General features: G+C 35.6%; 1 protein-coding gene across 1 annotated transcript in view; it reads right to left on the bottom strand.

The window, feature by feature from the left end:
• Trdn (triadin) overlaps positions 1-16340 on the bottom strand; it is a 340388-nt gene that overhangs the window by 171328 nt on the left and 152720 nt on the right. The window contains exons 13-14 of the mRNA XM_042055567.1: positions 13289-13342; positions 12263-12322 (exon numbers count right to left, since the gene is read on the bottom strand). Of these exons, the coding sequence (XP_041911501.1) occupies positions 12263-12322; positions 13289-13342 (114 nt within the window). The remainder of the gene's footprint in view (positions 1-12262; positions 12323-13288; positions 13343-16340) is intronic.

Raw genomic sequence — 16340 nt, 5'->3', positions numbered from 1 at the left:
TTTTCCGTTTAAACAAAAAAGAAAGGCTTTCATTTTAACATAGTAAAATTACATATAACAAAACAGTTATAAAGCAAGAATTACAGTTACACCCACTGCTCCTTCTACATACAAGATGAGAGGACAGGGAAGTTGAGGAGGAGTAGTGATAACTGTCCTCTGACAAATTCTATTTACTCTTCCCCTTCTTAGCTTTCATTAGGCAAGTACCATTAATCCACAGTATTTCTGTGCTATGTTTTGTCTGTTTCAACTCAAAGAAACCATCGTCTCTTTATGCCTCTTATAGAAAAACTATTTTTCAGCCTGTTCTCTTCCACTCTAGCATTTCATTCAACTACAAATTTATTATTTTGTCCTTTCAGGCTGGTGTCCACACCCTTATGTCTTCTTCCTTTTCACTGAGACCATTTTTAGAACACAGTTGAAGCATGCCATCTTTTTTAGCATATGCATTATACTTTTCAAAAGCACTATGAAAACAAAAGAAGTAACTCATACATTATCTCTCTTTCTGTAGTTTCTTAGAAATGACTTGTTAGCTAAAGATTTCACATGCCTGTCATTTTGATAACATTTGAGTGAAGCTAAAATTTGCTTAAAATGACAAATTAAAACTTTCACATACTTGTGAAATCTAAATGCTGAAATGGAAGGTTCTGTTAGAAATAAAAGCAATTTGGTCAAATGACAAGTGATTAGAAATGCCAGGGATGTGTGATTAGATTCTCAGTTAATGGCCTGCTACAGGATAAAGGATGGCTGTCCTGCTGTAATCTGCAATAATCTTCACCATCAGTTCATGAACAGCCTTTTATATCAGTGTGGAGAGTAGATTTTACTTTGAGAGAGATAGGAGCTCTCTAGAAAGGGAGGAGTGAAAGAGGAGAGGTAGGGTAGGGAAGGGCATTGGGGATGGGGGTCTCTTAATCACAGTACCCATGCATCAGTACCAAGTAGAGATCAGACAAGAAACACACACACAAAAAAGAAGATAGGAAAGTAGGAAGGAACTTTGGGGAAAGAAAGGCCACAGCAGGACCAGAAGGGGGCTAAGGGAGAATGGGGATAATGATGAAAATCCATATTTAAGAAATAAGCTCTGTTGTATTTGAAAGTTGTTGGAAATTTTAGGGAGTAGATACAGCTGAATGTAGATGTAGCCTGGCTGTGGAGTCTAATTATGATGATGCCCAGCTGAGGTGATTCTTAACAACTGTGGGAAGAAGTCTGCTACACTGCATTTTCAAAGATGAGAGTGTTTAAAAAATATTGATGAAGTAAAAATATGGGCCATGTAGGTAAATAGAAAACAATAGAGATAATCCACTGATAAAAGAAGAGAGGAACACAGTTTACACATTTGTGTGTGTGTGTGTGTGTGTGTGTGTGTGTAAGGTTTTTAAAATCCTGTGAACTTTAGATATCACAAGTATTTAATTGAAGACAGTGACTAGTTATTTGGATATATGAGTTTGAAGTTCAAAGGTAGTGACAGATATTTGTGAGTTAGTATTATAACAATGGCACTAAAGCATGGATAATATGAGGTCACCAAGGAAGGGGTTATAGAGAAAGAAGAGCTATAGTAGAACTGTGGTATATGCTAACAAGAGCACAGAAATACATCGCATATTATGTGATTCTAGGAAAAACCAGAAGGGTGAGAGGGAGGAAGCATGAGAGGATGCACATAAGGACATGGACAAGGATGTTAGTGGATTTGAAGGACAGAATTTATGGAAGAACGTTTTAATTTTCAAATGAAGGTGGACATTTTTAAAGGCAAGGGAATTTAGAAAACAGGAGAGCAGTTTGAAGAGTGGTGTCAGGAAGGAGACAGATGTTAGCATTTCATTATTTCACTGGTGAAGAATAGTGAATCGCCAGGTAGCAGCCCTTCACATATGTCCTCAGCATCTACTGCATAGATGCCACCTGTGTAGTGATAGATTATTGGCATTTTGATAAATAAATCTTGCCTGAAGGCCAGAGGCAAAGCAAAAACCACTCCAGGTCTGGCTATGGCAACACACACCTTTAATCCCAGAATTTGGAAGACAGAGGCAGAAAGGTCTCTGTGAGTTCAAGGCCACCCTGGGCTACACGAGATCAATGCAGAAACAAATCCTCGTGGTGGCGGCTCACTTTTAATCCCAATCCTAAGGAGTCATATGCCTTTAATCCCAGCACCAAAGGGAATATAAAATGAAAGGAGAGAGAGACTTAGTTGGCTTAATTTGGGGTTGCTCAGCTTGATTGTGATAAAACTTCTCTAGTGGCTTGGCTGATTTGCTTTTCTGGTTTTCAGGTTGAACCATAATTTATGTCCCTAGGTTTTGATATACCTGTGTTCATTGCACAGTGCACAGCAGAGTAACTACCTAGTAGTTTCCATCCTATGGAACTTTGGTGAAAATGCATACTTTGAGAAACAAAAGGTTCCTAGGTCAGGAGAGAGGGTTCTCAGTTAACATTTCTTGCTTTTCCGGAGGGCCTGGATATGCTTCTCAGTACTTACTGTACTGAAACTTCAAGGGGTTCTGAGGCCTTTTTCTGATCCTCCGAGCACTAGGTATGCACATATACATATATCCAGGCAGGCAAAACACTCATGCATAAAGAAAAAGTAAATACACAAACATCTAAAACTTCAGCTTCAAGGGGTTCTGAGGCCTTTTTCTGACCGCCATGGACACCAGCTGTGCACATATACATATGTAAAGGTAGGAAAAGCTCTCATGCAGAAAGAAAAATTAAATACATCTTTAAAGAAAAGGAAAGAAAAGGATCAAGTATTTCACCATGATCTATGGATAGCCTTGCTTACCATGGTCCCTATTGTCATGCATTTGTCTCTGTTCTCTGAATTGTGGAACTTGAATATGTAATACTTCAGTGTCAGGATAGTCTTTGAGGATAGTTACTCTTACATGGTTTTTCTTTGAATGGATTTTATGACAAACTTTTTCTTGTGTCCATAGCTTTGATTTCATTTCATACCACTAAGAGGGTATGAGCAGTGACCAATATAACAGATACATTTTACATGATTATTTTTAAGAAAAGGAAATACTGTCCTTAATAATAGAAACATAAACATTCCTTAAAATTATCCTCAAATAATTAAAAACTTCAAACTTAGAAAACAATTACAATTATTTTCCACCTAGAAACTTTTTGTTTTCTGTAGCCTTTTTTTTTTGTTGTCTTTGTTTCATGACTAATTACTAAACCTACTTCAGTGTGAACTTAACAGTCATCTCCACTGAGATGTATCAAGATAATTCTTCACCCTGAGAACACTTAGTCAAAAACACACAACATGTCATGCCGTCATGCTTTTGCTTTATTCAGATATCAATGAGGTGTGCTCTGATTATGCTCAGAGAAATGTCTAATGCTGGAGTACACAATCAGGAGGGACAGTGAACACTCACCATGGCTTCACTTTCTGCAATCCATTCTTTTTTATTGAAAAATAGATTTTTTAATACAGTATATTGTTCTATTGGTTCCCCCTTCCCAACTGCTTCTAGTTGGGAACTGGAACTCCCCTCCCATTCAGATCCCAAATCTTTCTGTCTGTTCTTAAAAATAAGCAGACATCAAAGGATTCATAGTAAGATGAAATATGACAAAACAAACTGAAAAAAAGAACAAAAGAAAAGACACAAGAAACTCATATTGACTCAGTCACACACATTCATACATACAAGACTCCCATAAAATGTGAATCTAGAAGCTAGAATATATGTATGTAAATGACCTGTAAGATATATATTACACACACTATATATATGTACATATATATGTATACACACACACACACACACACACACACACACACACACATATATATATATATATATATATATATATATATATATATATATATAAAATGTCCTAATATGACATAAGACAAGAAATCTTCAAAGATGCCATTGAGATTTTATCCCTTATCCTGTCAGCCCTCGACTACGGGGCATTCAGCCTACCTACCTTTAAAAGTAGTTTGTTTTCACAGTGAGACTCCTTTAGAGAAAACTAAATTTTCATTTGAAAGTGGTTAGCAATTGGAGGTGGCTTCTGGGCTAGGGATTGGAGACACATATCTGCTTCTACTTTGGGCCCTATGATACCATCTGGTGCAGACTCATTCAGGCCCTGGACATGTTGTCTCAGTCTCTGTGACTTCATATGTGAATCAGTCCTGTTATATTTAGATGAACATTTTTTTTCTTTGGTGTCTTCCTTTCTATGTCTTCCTGAGCCTTGACAGGAGGGAATAGATAGAGACATCCTAAATAGTGCTGAGTATTCCAAGATGTCTCATTCTCTGAATATTGTCTGGCTGTGGATTATTTTATTTGCTCCCATCTGCTGTGGGAGGAAGCTCCTCTGATCATAGATGAAGAAGACAATGACAACACTTTTCTTTCTGGGTCTAGGACCTGTTTTAAGATGAATTTTTCTAGCTTCATCCATTTTGCCTGTGAATTGCATTATTTTATTTTTAACAGCTGAGTAATATACCACTGTATAAATGAACAACATTTTCTTTATCCATTTATCCATTGACAAGCATCTAGGTTGTTTCTAGTTTCTGGTTATTATAAATACTGCAACAATGAATGTGGTTGAGCAAGTGCCTCTGTAGGATAATGATGCATCCTTTGGGTATTCCCAAGTGTGATCAGCTGGATCTTGAGCTAGATCAACCAGGAATCCATACTCAACACAGTTGTTTTTCTTTTTAGTAATTAATCTACTAGGAAAATTAATATAAAAGGTCACACTGTATAAATGTACATAGGCTTGTGAGAGCAGAGAAATAATAGAGACAGTTATAAAAGGAAGTAAATGGCTTTAAAAATAAAATAAAGTCTTTAAAGAAACAGAGTACAGAAAGTCATAGATTGAAGGAATAAAGAAAAATTATCCACCTCAAGATGAAATATACACAAAGAGTATACTATTGTGTTTTCTTTAAATTATTTGCCTGTGAAGGAGTTAAGTACAGAGAGATATTTCATTGTATGGGCTGTTAAGCTAAACCAATATATATATTTTAGAGGTATCTTGACTTTCAAATTTGGGTCTAAGAATTTGTTTCTTTGTAATAGAGGTTCTTCTTTTGTTTCCACAGAGGATGAGAACCTGTGGATTCCTTTCAGACTTATGTCGTTTGATGGACCAATACCCCTGAAAGGTAACTGTGAACACTCAAAAAAATTGCTTTGTCCAGCCGGGCAGTGGTGGCGCACGCCTTTAATCCCAGCACTTGGGAGGCAGAGGCAGGCGGATCTCTGTGAGTTCGAGGCCAGCCTGGTCTACAAGAGCTAGTTCCAGGACAGGCTCTAAAAAAAGCTGCAGAGAAGCCCTGTCTCGAAAAACCAAAAAAAAAGAAAAAAGAAAAAAATTGCTTTGTCCAATAAAAAGCAGGAAACAATTAGGAGAGAACTACACTCACATTGTCAAATATTGTTTACAAATGTTAGTTTATATTTAAAGGGTATATGCTATAGAGATTTGCATTGGTATGAATCTTGGTCTACTGATGCAAATTTAAGGTCAATTTTGTTATATATATTTCTGCTCTTGATTAAGGTATTGTGCTTGTGCAGCTCATCTAAAAATGTAATGTATAATTAAGAAATATAGGTTAATAAATAATTATCAGTAATAGTCAAGCTTGTAGTCATGTTAGTTAGGTTTTCTAGATATATAGTAGAGATATATTTTAGTTAGAAAAATATTCTTCAAATCTTTCAGAGACCTTCAGAATACGGCATTTAAAATGTTTTAATAACTTAGGACTTTTCATGACAGTGAGACACATCTTCTCCTGGCAGCATCAATTACTTCAAGAGGAAGATTGGCATTGAAGAGGCACCTTATCAAATTTACTAGCCATTTGGACAAGAAACTGCTCTTGTCTGGACTGCTTGATGTTTTATTGTATGAACTGGACATGCAGAACCCACAGAAAAATGACTGCTAAGCTTGCATATGTGAGACAGTCCTTCGGGGTTCCTGCTTCATCAAAGAACAAAAAGACTCTGTCAGACCTTCTGCTGGACACAGAAGAAAGTGACTGACAAACTGTCTTTGAAATTTCCTGCTTCATTAAAAAGCCTGCCAGAAACTATGGGCCAGTAGGCTTAAGATGGGTGCCTCCAATGTTACAGAAGAACTGTGCAGGCAGCAAGATATCTCTGTCAATTCCAGAGTTTTGAAAGTTGCTTACAAATCACTTCCTGTTTACTTAGGTAATATTATATCCTTCAGGAGTATCTGATGGAGTTGGAAAAAAGATAGATATAATATAGTTTTTCTTAGTTAATTTAAAATATAAAATATATAATAATATAGTAATTGTAATTTTTGCTTGATACCTGTTTTGTTATATGTAATTTACTATGTTAAAGGCAAAACCTTTCTTTTTATTTAAACAGAAAAGGGGAAATAGTGTGGAGAAGTCCTTCTGTATATGTGTTGCTTTTACTGATTAATAAAGAAACTGCTTTTGGCCAATGGCTTAAAAGAATATAGCCAGGCTGGAAATATATATATATATATATATATATATATATATATATATATATATATATATATAGAGAGAGAGAGAGAGAGAGAGAGAGAGAGAGAGTAGTCAGAGTCCTGGAGAAGCCATGTAGTAGCCACCTGGGACAGACACTTCTTCTGGAGCCGCCAAAAGTTTGCCAGTAGGCCACGACCTCATGGTGAATCACAGATTAACATAGATGGGTTAGTTTAGGATATAGGAGCTAACTATCAATATGCTTAAGCTACTGGTCAAACAGTATTTCAAATAATATAGCTTCTGAGTGATTATTTCAGGTCTACATGGCCAGGAATGAATGAGCAGCCTCCCTCAATACTCCCCCATTAGCTAGTTCAAGTAGCAAGTCAAAGACTTCCCTATATCGTTCCACTACAAATTCTCAGCCCTCAATGAAATAAACAGGTATTATCTTACATATAGTCTATGATTATGAAATGGTTTAAATATATCGCTTGTCTCTAAAGCAATTCAAGTATGGTAAATGTTTTTCATATAGCCAGGGTACCATATTTAAATTGGAATTATATATATTACCTATTTAGGAGCAAACAGTTAACTTGAAAGGAATCCAATATTTGCAAGTAATTATGAAGTTACAATAATCCTGACTAGTACTAAGTACTAATTAGATCAGATTTTATTTGTACTGATTTTCCAACTATTTAACTGTCTGACCAAACTTTTTAAAGAAATGAACTTATAATGCACATTAGTGTTGCTTTTTAAATTTTACTCAAAATATGCAATATATATTTAATAGCTTGAAACTAATTACAGGATAACAACAAAATATTCTAGAAAAGATTTGTCTAGATTTCAACGTGCCTAGTAATACAATATTTGCCAATTCTTCTAAAAACATAGTTGTAAATATGAAAGTCAAATAAAGTACAAGTTGTAAAATCAAGTGCTTTTCACACAACCAGCCATAGGTATACTGTGAAAAGTTCCCCTCCTTTCAAATAAGAAAAAGAAAAGTGATTTTTTTAAAACTTTGTATGGGAACATATGAAAGATGTCAGGATTTTTCTGGTACATATAAAAATATCAGGAAAGTTTCTTTTAGTTACATGTAAATATATTGTGGGTTTGATATCTTTTAACTCAACTATCAAGAAAATAATCCTGTTTTAATGGTTCAAGCAGACCATACTGTAATGCCTGCTATGAAGAAACTTTAATGGTATGTGCAAAGCAATACATAGCTGCAAAGAATTCTTCGTAGTTTCTCAAGGACCACAAGCAGAACTAACATAAGAAATCAAATAGCAAAATTTCATCTTGTGTAAAATTTAATAATTCACTCCAGAAAGAAATTTAAAATATTCTATGGAAATGGATATTAATGCATTTCTTAAAATAGCACAGACAGTAGGAGCTCAGTACTGAACTGATTTTTTCATCATCATTTTAATACCACAAATTTTTTTGTATTATTGAAAATAGTTCTTTTCATACAAAGTATTCTGACAATGATTTTCCCTTCTAGCACCCCGTACCTTATCCTCTTCACTTCCCCACCCATCCAAATTCACACCCTTTTTTTCTTTCACTAAAGAAATAAAACCAAACATCAATAATAATAATAATAATAATAATAATAATAATAATAATTTAAAACCATATTAGAATAGGAACCACAAACAAACAGGAAAAAAGAGCCAAAGAGAAAGCACAAGAAACCTATACAGACAATGACACATATATATTTCCACACACAGAGAGCCCCTAGAAACAAAATCAGAAATCATAAAACATAAGCAAAAGATCGCTATTGTTAGAAAAATGCCCCAGACAAAGCACTGTGAGACAAAAATTTACAAAAATATCATTGAAATCATTTTATGGCACGCATCTACTGCTGTACCTGGGGCCTGCCCCCAAATGTGTTGCATGGATGCTGGGAGACACTGTTGGAAAAAACTGTTTCCTTTTTGAGCAGATATCAGCTGAAAATTGCTGCTGAGGATGGGGTGGGAGATTGTGTGCATTTCCCTTCTCAACACTGGGACCCATCTAACTTAGACATTTGAACTTCTGTTTTGTTGTTTCTTGACCTTGTTTCTTTTGGTATCTTCCATCCCCCACTGGCTCTTACAGTGTTATTGTCTCCTCTGCTGAGTTCTCTGAGTCCTCAGAGAAGGAGTTTGATTGAGACATTCCACTGAGGACTGAATCTTGCAAAGTCCCTCACTCCCTGTGTATCACTTTCTGAAGTGTCTCTAACGCTGTGTACTTTGCTTTCCTTTTCTCTTTCTCTTGGGTCCTCACATGTTCCCTTGTTCACTCTTAGAACCTAGACATTTAGAACTTCAGGCCTTCATGTAGATCCTATCTCTTTTTCTTTGCACATCATTATTCTGGATAATCTTATCTATCCTAAAGGCATTAATATAATTGCTATAGATTACTATATTTTAAAATAGCATGCATTACCTTACATTATACTTTTAATAAAATTTAAAAACATACATATATATCTGAATATTTTGACAGTTCCTAGAAACCACATCATACACAAATGTAGACAACAAAGACAACACAGTCGAGTAGTGTGACATAAATAAACCTATACATTATATAAGCATGCAATTCACGTTGAAGTTAATTTACTGAATTTATATTCCCTAAAACATCATAGTAATCATGTGTGCACTAAGCACCTGAGCCCGGCCTCTGTCTTGTTAATTTGCTACTCTTTGTAGTCACAACACTTATATCCCTTGCCATTTAGCTTTCACTATTGCGGGAATAAGTGACCTGTGTACTTAGAATAATTAAGGTGAATTTTCAACTTAATTAGTTTGAGGAACACTTGGGAGAATAATGAATATCTAGGTGTTTCTGCTATATTATTTCCAGAAAAGACTAACTAAGAAAGGAAAACTTGCTGCTGAAAATGAGGGTGACACTATTCCACAGTGCTTATAAATTAAAAGAGAAGAAAGCTAGCTGTCACAGTCATTTTTCTGTCAGTGTTTCCTAGTCTCAGGGATTATACAGATCTGCTATCTCTGGCCTTAGTTCTTGATGGGTTGAAACCTCTGAAAACTTCATCCAAAATAAAACCTTCCTTTCTTCTTTATGTCAGATGATCATTACAGTGACAGAAAAGCCAAGAGTGACAGCTATTTAACAATTCAAGTTATTCTTCATTTTATTAGCCCCATAATATTTTTACCATGCTAAGAAGCATAAGACCGAATGTTGCAAAACTATATTCAAATTCTGGAATTTTTGAAACTATTATTAAATCCAAAAGGAAATATTAATCTAGAAAGTAACTGAACTCTCCTCTTTCTCCCTACACAAATACAACCTCTTAGACACACCATAAAAATTTAATGTCACATACTTTGAATGTCAAAGACTCTTAAACACAGTATAAAGGAATGTATATTTCCATCAAAGTTTGATTAATTTATAAGACCAAAGATTTTTTATGATCAAAATAAAGCTGAAAGTCGTAAACAGAAAAAAATGGTTTTAGAAAGGTGACTATGTTTCACAATACCACCTGAATATCTCAACAGCCCTTCCTACATGTGCTAAGCAGTGGCCCAGTTTTGCTTCTGCATTAATGGCCCTGGCCTTGAATAAAGAGAAATTGCCACAGACAGTTGTTCCCAGTAATAAATAACTTCACCTTGATATGACTGTGACAGTAAAGTCATAGATCTTCACATCATGGACTTTCAGATTTTCCCATGACTCCTTGTACACACACATATTTTGGCTTCCAACTTCAAAGTATAACTAAATTGAAACAAGACAAATAAAGAGAAGGTATAACTCTCACACACACAAACAAACACACACACACACACGCACATGCACACACACACAAACTTACACACTCACTCACTCACTCACTCACTCACTCACTCAGATGACCCTGAACTCTTAGTTTTTATCTGCTTTTCCTGGACAAATTCTTTCAGGATTACAGCCCAGGAGCGCCTACCAAACTGATGACCAGGGAGCAGTCCCTCATCTATCTGTCCCATACATCCAGTCCTACTACGCTATCCATTGAGCTAATAAATCAGTTTCTTGGTATTGTCATATAATAAAAAAAATTCAACTCCTTTTTATGCTAAAATATACTTGTCACCAGAAAATTAAGTTTAAACATAAAATTAAGGTGAATTTAAACAATGTTATAAACTCTGTAACAAATGCTCCCTTGGTAAAGGTGTTCAGTTTACAGCCATTGGCACTCAACTCTGAGACTCACTGAAGACCCGCTTTCCTTCCTGGCTTGTTGTGTCAACCCTATGTACCCCTGATGCTATACGTTTCCCTCTGTTTATACTATGGTAGAAGAATGCCCTGCCATTCCTGTTTTCACTTACAGTTGTCATTTGTTTGTCATACTGTAGTCTCCTTTTTAGGTCATTCCCTACCAGCTTTCCTTCCCACATAAGTCATTATTCCCATTCCTCCCTGAGACTGGAAGGGTTTTACTACTGGCATCCTGTCCAGTGTGGCCTCCCCTGACTATGTTCCACCTCGAACCTCTCTTTGTCTACCTCCTCATTTAAGGATAATTATTACCTAAATTTTGAGAGAATTGATTTCCGTTTACTGTTATCCCAGGAAGATGCAGAAATCTCATTCTGTTTACGTCATGAATAACTGAGAAAAATTTGGTTTTTTAGTCCATTACATAGGCCGTGGGATGTTTGCATTTCGATACATTGTGATTCCTATAGAACTCAACAGAATGGAGTAGTTTTAATCAGAATTTCAAGCATCATTGACACAAGTAGAGAGAATATTTGGAATGAAAATACTTATCACTAAACTATAACACTTGAGATGACAACATTCCATGTATATGTATGCCCTACATGAATGGAAACCAGTGTTTAAGATTGTACAAACATAAAATCAAACCTAAATTAGAAATCTAAGCTGTGAAACCATTGTCATCAATCTCTTAATGAAGACTTTTTCTCTCTCTCAGCTTCATGGTTTTGCACACTTATACTGTTATCCTCAAGTAGATTCTTTGACTTCCCCCCTTCTCAACAAGATGATGAGCAACTTGACTGGCTTTAGGTAGTTCCTGATGACCATAGATGCTTATTCTCATTTACCTTGGACACTTACTTCACACAGTCAGGTATTACATATTATTTATTTGTCCATGCTGAGAACGAACCTTTGGAAAGCCCACTTCCATGGTTACTCACCCAGAACTATATTCTTCTCAAGACCTGAGAGTGATCCTTTTGAAAAGATAAACAATTAGAAAGACAGCGCCCACATCTTGCACTTTCTGTCCGAGAGTAGATTCACTTTCTTTAGCACCTTGCTTCAACAAGTTAATTGTGTCTTCCAATAAACATGTAAGAACGCTTATTTTTCTTTGTGTGAGACTAGTATACACACATGGAAGTCAGTGTTCCTTTCAGCTCTTACTCACTCCCCTGAGTAGTTAAAATTCAGCAGAGTTAAATTTCAAATGGAGTTTTGACCACTTCCACATAAGGCAGTAGCCTGGAATAATGTTCGTCATGTGTATTTAACTTTCTACCACATTTTAAATTTGCAGGCCACACATGGATAGATGTGAGTACCTAGATCTGAGTCACATATGGATGCACCAAGATTGTTCATGAACTGAATCTCTAAAGGCAATGGAAGGAAGCAGAGAAAGAATAATACCTTTGCTTTTCACATCAACGGCAGTTTCTTTCTCGCTTTTCTTTTTGGCTTCTCCTTTTTCTGCTGTAAAACAAGGAAGTTATAAGCTTCTAACTAAATCATTCATATATGTTTCAGAGTATACATGACGGCCATTTAGGCACCAGTTCACTTTACAGAAAGAACTGTGAGTCCTGCCAGAAATGGGCATGCTAGTACCTTCCAAACACATGCATAGCTCAGGTATGCCATCTATCTGTGAAGGGGCATAACTTGATAAAGAAAACAATCTCTAACAAAGTCAGAAACATTAAATGTACTATTAATTAGGGTAGAATTAGTGAATAATTTCCTAAAATGTTTTAAAAGGACTAGCCTTGAGCTATGCGGTCATGGAAGTATAATAGAAATTCTGAAATCTCTGGAAATCATTTGGTAATACCAAATAATACTAGCAAGCAAGTGTAAAAAAAGAGAATAATGACAGATCAACCTATTCTATGAGTTCTTCTCATTGTTTAAATAATTTGACCTCTTGTTGGTTACTTTTAATAAAATTTAATAAACTAAATAATAATCATCATTACACACATGCACACACATACATACGCATTATATATGTGCATGTATACATTTATACACATATATGTATATATTTACACATTATATACATGTGTGTTTATTTACGTAATATATACATATATGTACATACACATTTACTGAAAAGTCATTCCAAAGATGAAAAGAAAAATACCACATCTTTAATAAATGTGTTTAGGACCAGGTAATGTGTTACTTGGAATTTCAGGTCTCTGAGGCAGAGGGTTCATGAGTTCCACACCAGCCTGAGCTAAACAGAGAAATCCCATCTTTAAATGAATATTCCAATAATGGGTTTTAATCTGTTTCCTCAATTCCAAGTTTATTGGGTGTTTCAATAGTATTGACAATCAAGTGAATCTCTTTCTTAGAAACAATAGCTTTGCCAGTAGGACTACAGATTACAAGTATTTGATTTAGGTTTTCAATAGCCTTTCTGTTCCTTACCTTTCTTTTTTGTTTCAGAAGTAACTTTCTTCTCTCTTATCTTCATCTCCTCTTCTTGTTCTAGAGAAGAAAATTAAGGAATGTCAGTAAGGAAGGAACCAGCTGGAAGGATTGCTGCTGAGTGGGTTCTTCCTCAGGCATCTGGTGACTCCTCAGCAAGCCTCAAACTGACCACCTATTCCCCATTTATAAAACAGCAGCAGCCCTCTCGAAGCTAGGCAGTGTCATCAGGTACCCTACACAGTGTCTTGCTGGGCTTTAGGTAAATTTCTTGTTCTCTTTATATACTTATTTTATTAAAAATAATGTGTCAGACCAGTGGTTCTCAGCCTGTTGTGACCCAATGAGGATAAATGACTTTTCCTCAGAGGTTGTTTAAAACCATCAAAAACCACATATATTAGATATTCACTTTACAATTCATAAAAGTAGCAAAATTACAGTTATGAAGTAGCAATGAAAATAATTTTATAATTTTGGGGTTGCCACATCATGAGGTACTGTATTAAAAGTCTGCAGCTTTAGGAAGGGTAAAAACTACTGTATTAAGTCATTCTGCAGCTTTAGGAAGGGTAAAAACTACTGTATTAAGTCATTCTGTGTGCTCCCCCCAAGTTCTGGTTCTTGTCAACAGATATTAGAGCTGATGACATTTGTGTGGCAGTGTAGCAGGGTTATAACCTTCATTATCCGTTCTGAGCAGTTGCATGAAGCAGAGTGCTCGGCTACCTTCATTTTGTAGTAAGTCTGAATGCCATGCAAAATTATGTGTGGTTCCATTAAATTTCCTGGAAGATGCTTGTTTCAGATATCTGAAGATTCCTCGGTGGGACTGGGGACAAGAGGGGAATGGCAAGGGCTGCCCAGCTCAAACTTGGACTTCCTTGGACACTTTTCTGGTATGTCGAGTCATTTCAAATAACAAAACAAAGTGCTTGTATCCAGTTGCTAAACAGAACGTTCTGTGATTTTAGGCTTGGAGAGTGCTTAACATTGGAAACTGATTTTTGTCTTCAACTGGTAGAATTATTTATTCTGTATTTGAAATAACTTTCTCTTTGTCATTTTCAGGAACCGAAGTGTTCTAAGTTTTTCATTATCCAGAGTTATTATGAGATTTTTACTGAATTGAGTGAGGATATCCAATATACAATTCTAAAATGAATGTCTAAGCTGTTTACTAAGAACTGCATCTCATTAAATACAGGAATTAATTCGTCCCTTTAGGTATAGGGCTTTGTTACCTACAAAATCAAAGCTCACACTTTGTGTTAGTGTTGGAAGCATAATTTATGAAGAGCCCCATTTCATCGCTCCCTGAGATAATCTAGCATTGTAAGGAGACACCTTCACACTCTGTCTAAATGTATGTGTCTACGGAGTACTTCTGCAGCTTGCTCAATCTGAAGGAGAGAGTTGAGAGAGCAAATTTTTATCATTCCAGAGTTAGAGATAGAGCAACTGAAAATTGCTTTGCCTTTTCCATGAGGTTTAGGCATAAGCAAATGGTATTTAAATTTTTGAATAAAGATATTTAAAGTATTATTACTTTTGGTTTCTTCTCTGGGAGAAATTATATGCAGTAGGACATTTACTAACTTGCTAAATTAATAAAAATGCCAGGTAATCAAAAAGACATTTGCTGAATATCATCATCTGATATCATGATTTGGAAAAGGGGCTAATTAAGTCTGAAGACTTTCAAACATTTCTGAGACCATACTAATAATGCCACAGTACCAAGTTAGTATCTGAATCTATGTTACCTACTGTGGAGGATTAAATATTTCATTAGGAAGTCTTCACCAATTAGTCAACGGTGCACTGAACTTCTCAGTTCAAGAATATACTTGAGGCCGCGAGTTGTAAGCTGTTCTTTTCATGTTTTTAAAAGAGAATGTTCTTGTGCAATGAATCCCATGCTTTGAATTAATATAGCTGAGGTTTTATTAGGGTAATACAGTACTCTTGCCTAAGTTCAGATTGAATTAATGTTTCCATTATACACCCTGCCTGTGATTATAGCCCTATATAGTGAGACTCATGAATAAGAATAGAAGTCCACAAAAGATAGGTATAAATAATCTACTTTAATAATGTTTTTATGAATTAGACCTTTAAGTTGTCATGACCGGACTTACTGTATTCGGGGGGAATTTCTTTTAAGATGTCAGTTTTTAAAGATTCTGTATTTCTCAAGCACTGTTGTCTGTGGTTCGTAGGTGATCAGTAGCAAAGAAATTGCATTTTCATTTATAAAAGACAACTTCACACAGACATTTCTCATGGCCTTGTCTTCTAACGTTGTTTAATTTGCAACAGCTAGAGAAGGGTTAATACCTTAAATGATATTAGTTTTTAGATAATTAGCAATTAAACATGGGTGCAGAAGATGGACTTGTCATCACATTGTCTTTCTCTGACAAAATGATCCTAAGCCCTGAGATGATTGCTTTCTGGTCAAGATCACAGGAAAGACTATTTTTGGTAAAAAGAAAGCCTTGCTACAACTTGAAGCTCTGAGCCAACATGAATGTTATTAGTTTCTACATAAATTAACATCAGATGAAAGAAAAATTAAAAGACTTACTCTTCATTTCTTACGATAGGTTGTTTCTTCCTTTCAAATGTGTATATGCCTTCCCAAAGCCAAAAAACACACACCAGTTAATTATATTTGTAAGGTTTTCTAATATTCTGGGTTCTAGAAAAACTAATAAACGAATGCAAATAGTTTTAGCTGTGTCTTATGTTTTGCTATTTTTACTCAAGTCTTTTTAGTACAGATATTATAGGAATTCTACATGGCAGAGAAATGTGTTTCATCACTGACTGGGACTGGATTGGGGTATTTTTGCTTCCAGTCAAATTAGGTCCCACTCCATTCATGACACCCTGTTCTAGCACTCCATGTCACTGTCACCTTGTTTCTCTGGAGTGGGAGATATTGGCCTTCAACCCAGTCCATGGCACGGCCATGGAAAATAGCATAAAAGGATATGAGCTCAATTATATGAGCGGTTATTAGACTTTCCCATTGTTATCTCCAGGA

This window comes from Arvicola amphibius, chromosome 8 (genome assembly GCF_903992535.2).
Source record: "Arvicola amphibius chromosome 8, mArvAmp1.2, whole genome shotgun sequence".
NCBI lineage: Eukaryota > Metazoa > Chordata > Mammalia > Rodentia > Cricetidae > Arvicola > Arvicola amphibius.
The sequence above is the reverse complement of the archived record's forward strand: the minus strand, read 5'-3'. Positions and strand labels throughout refer to the sequence as shown.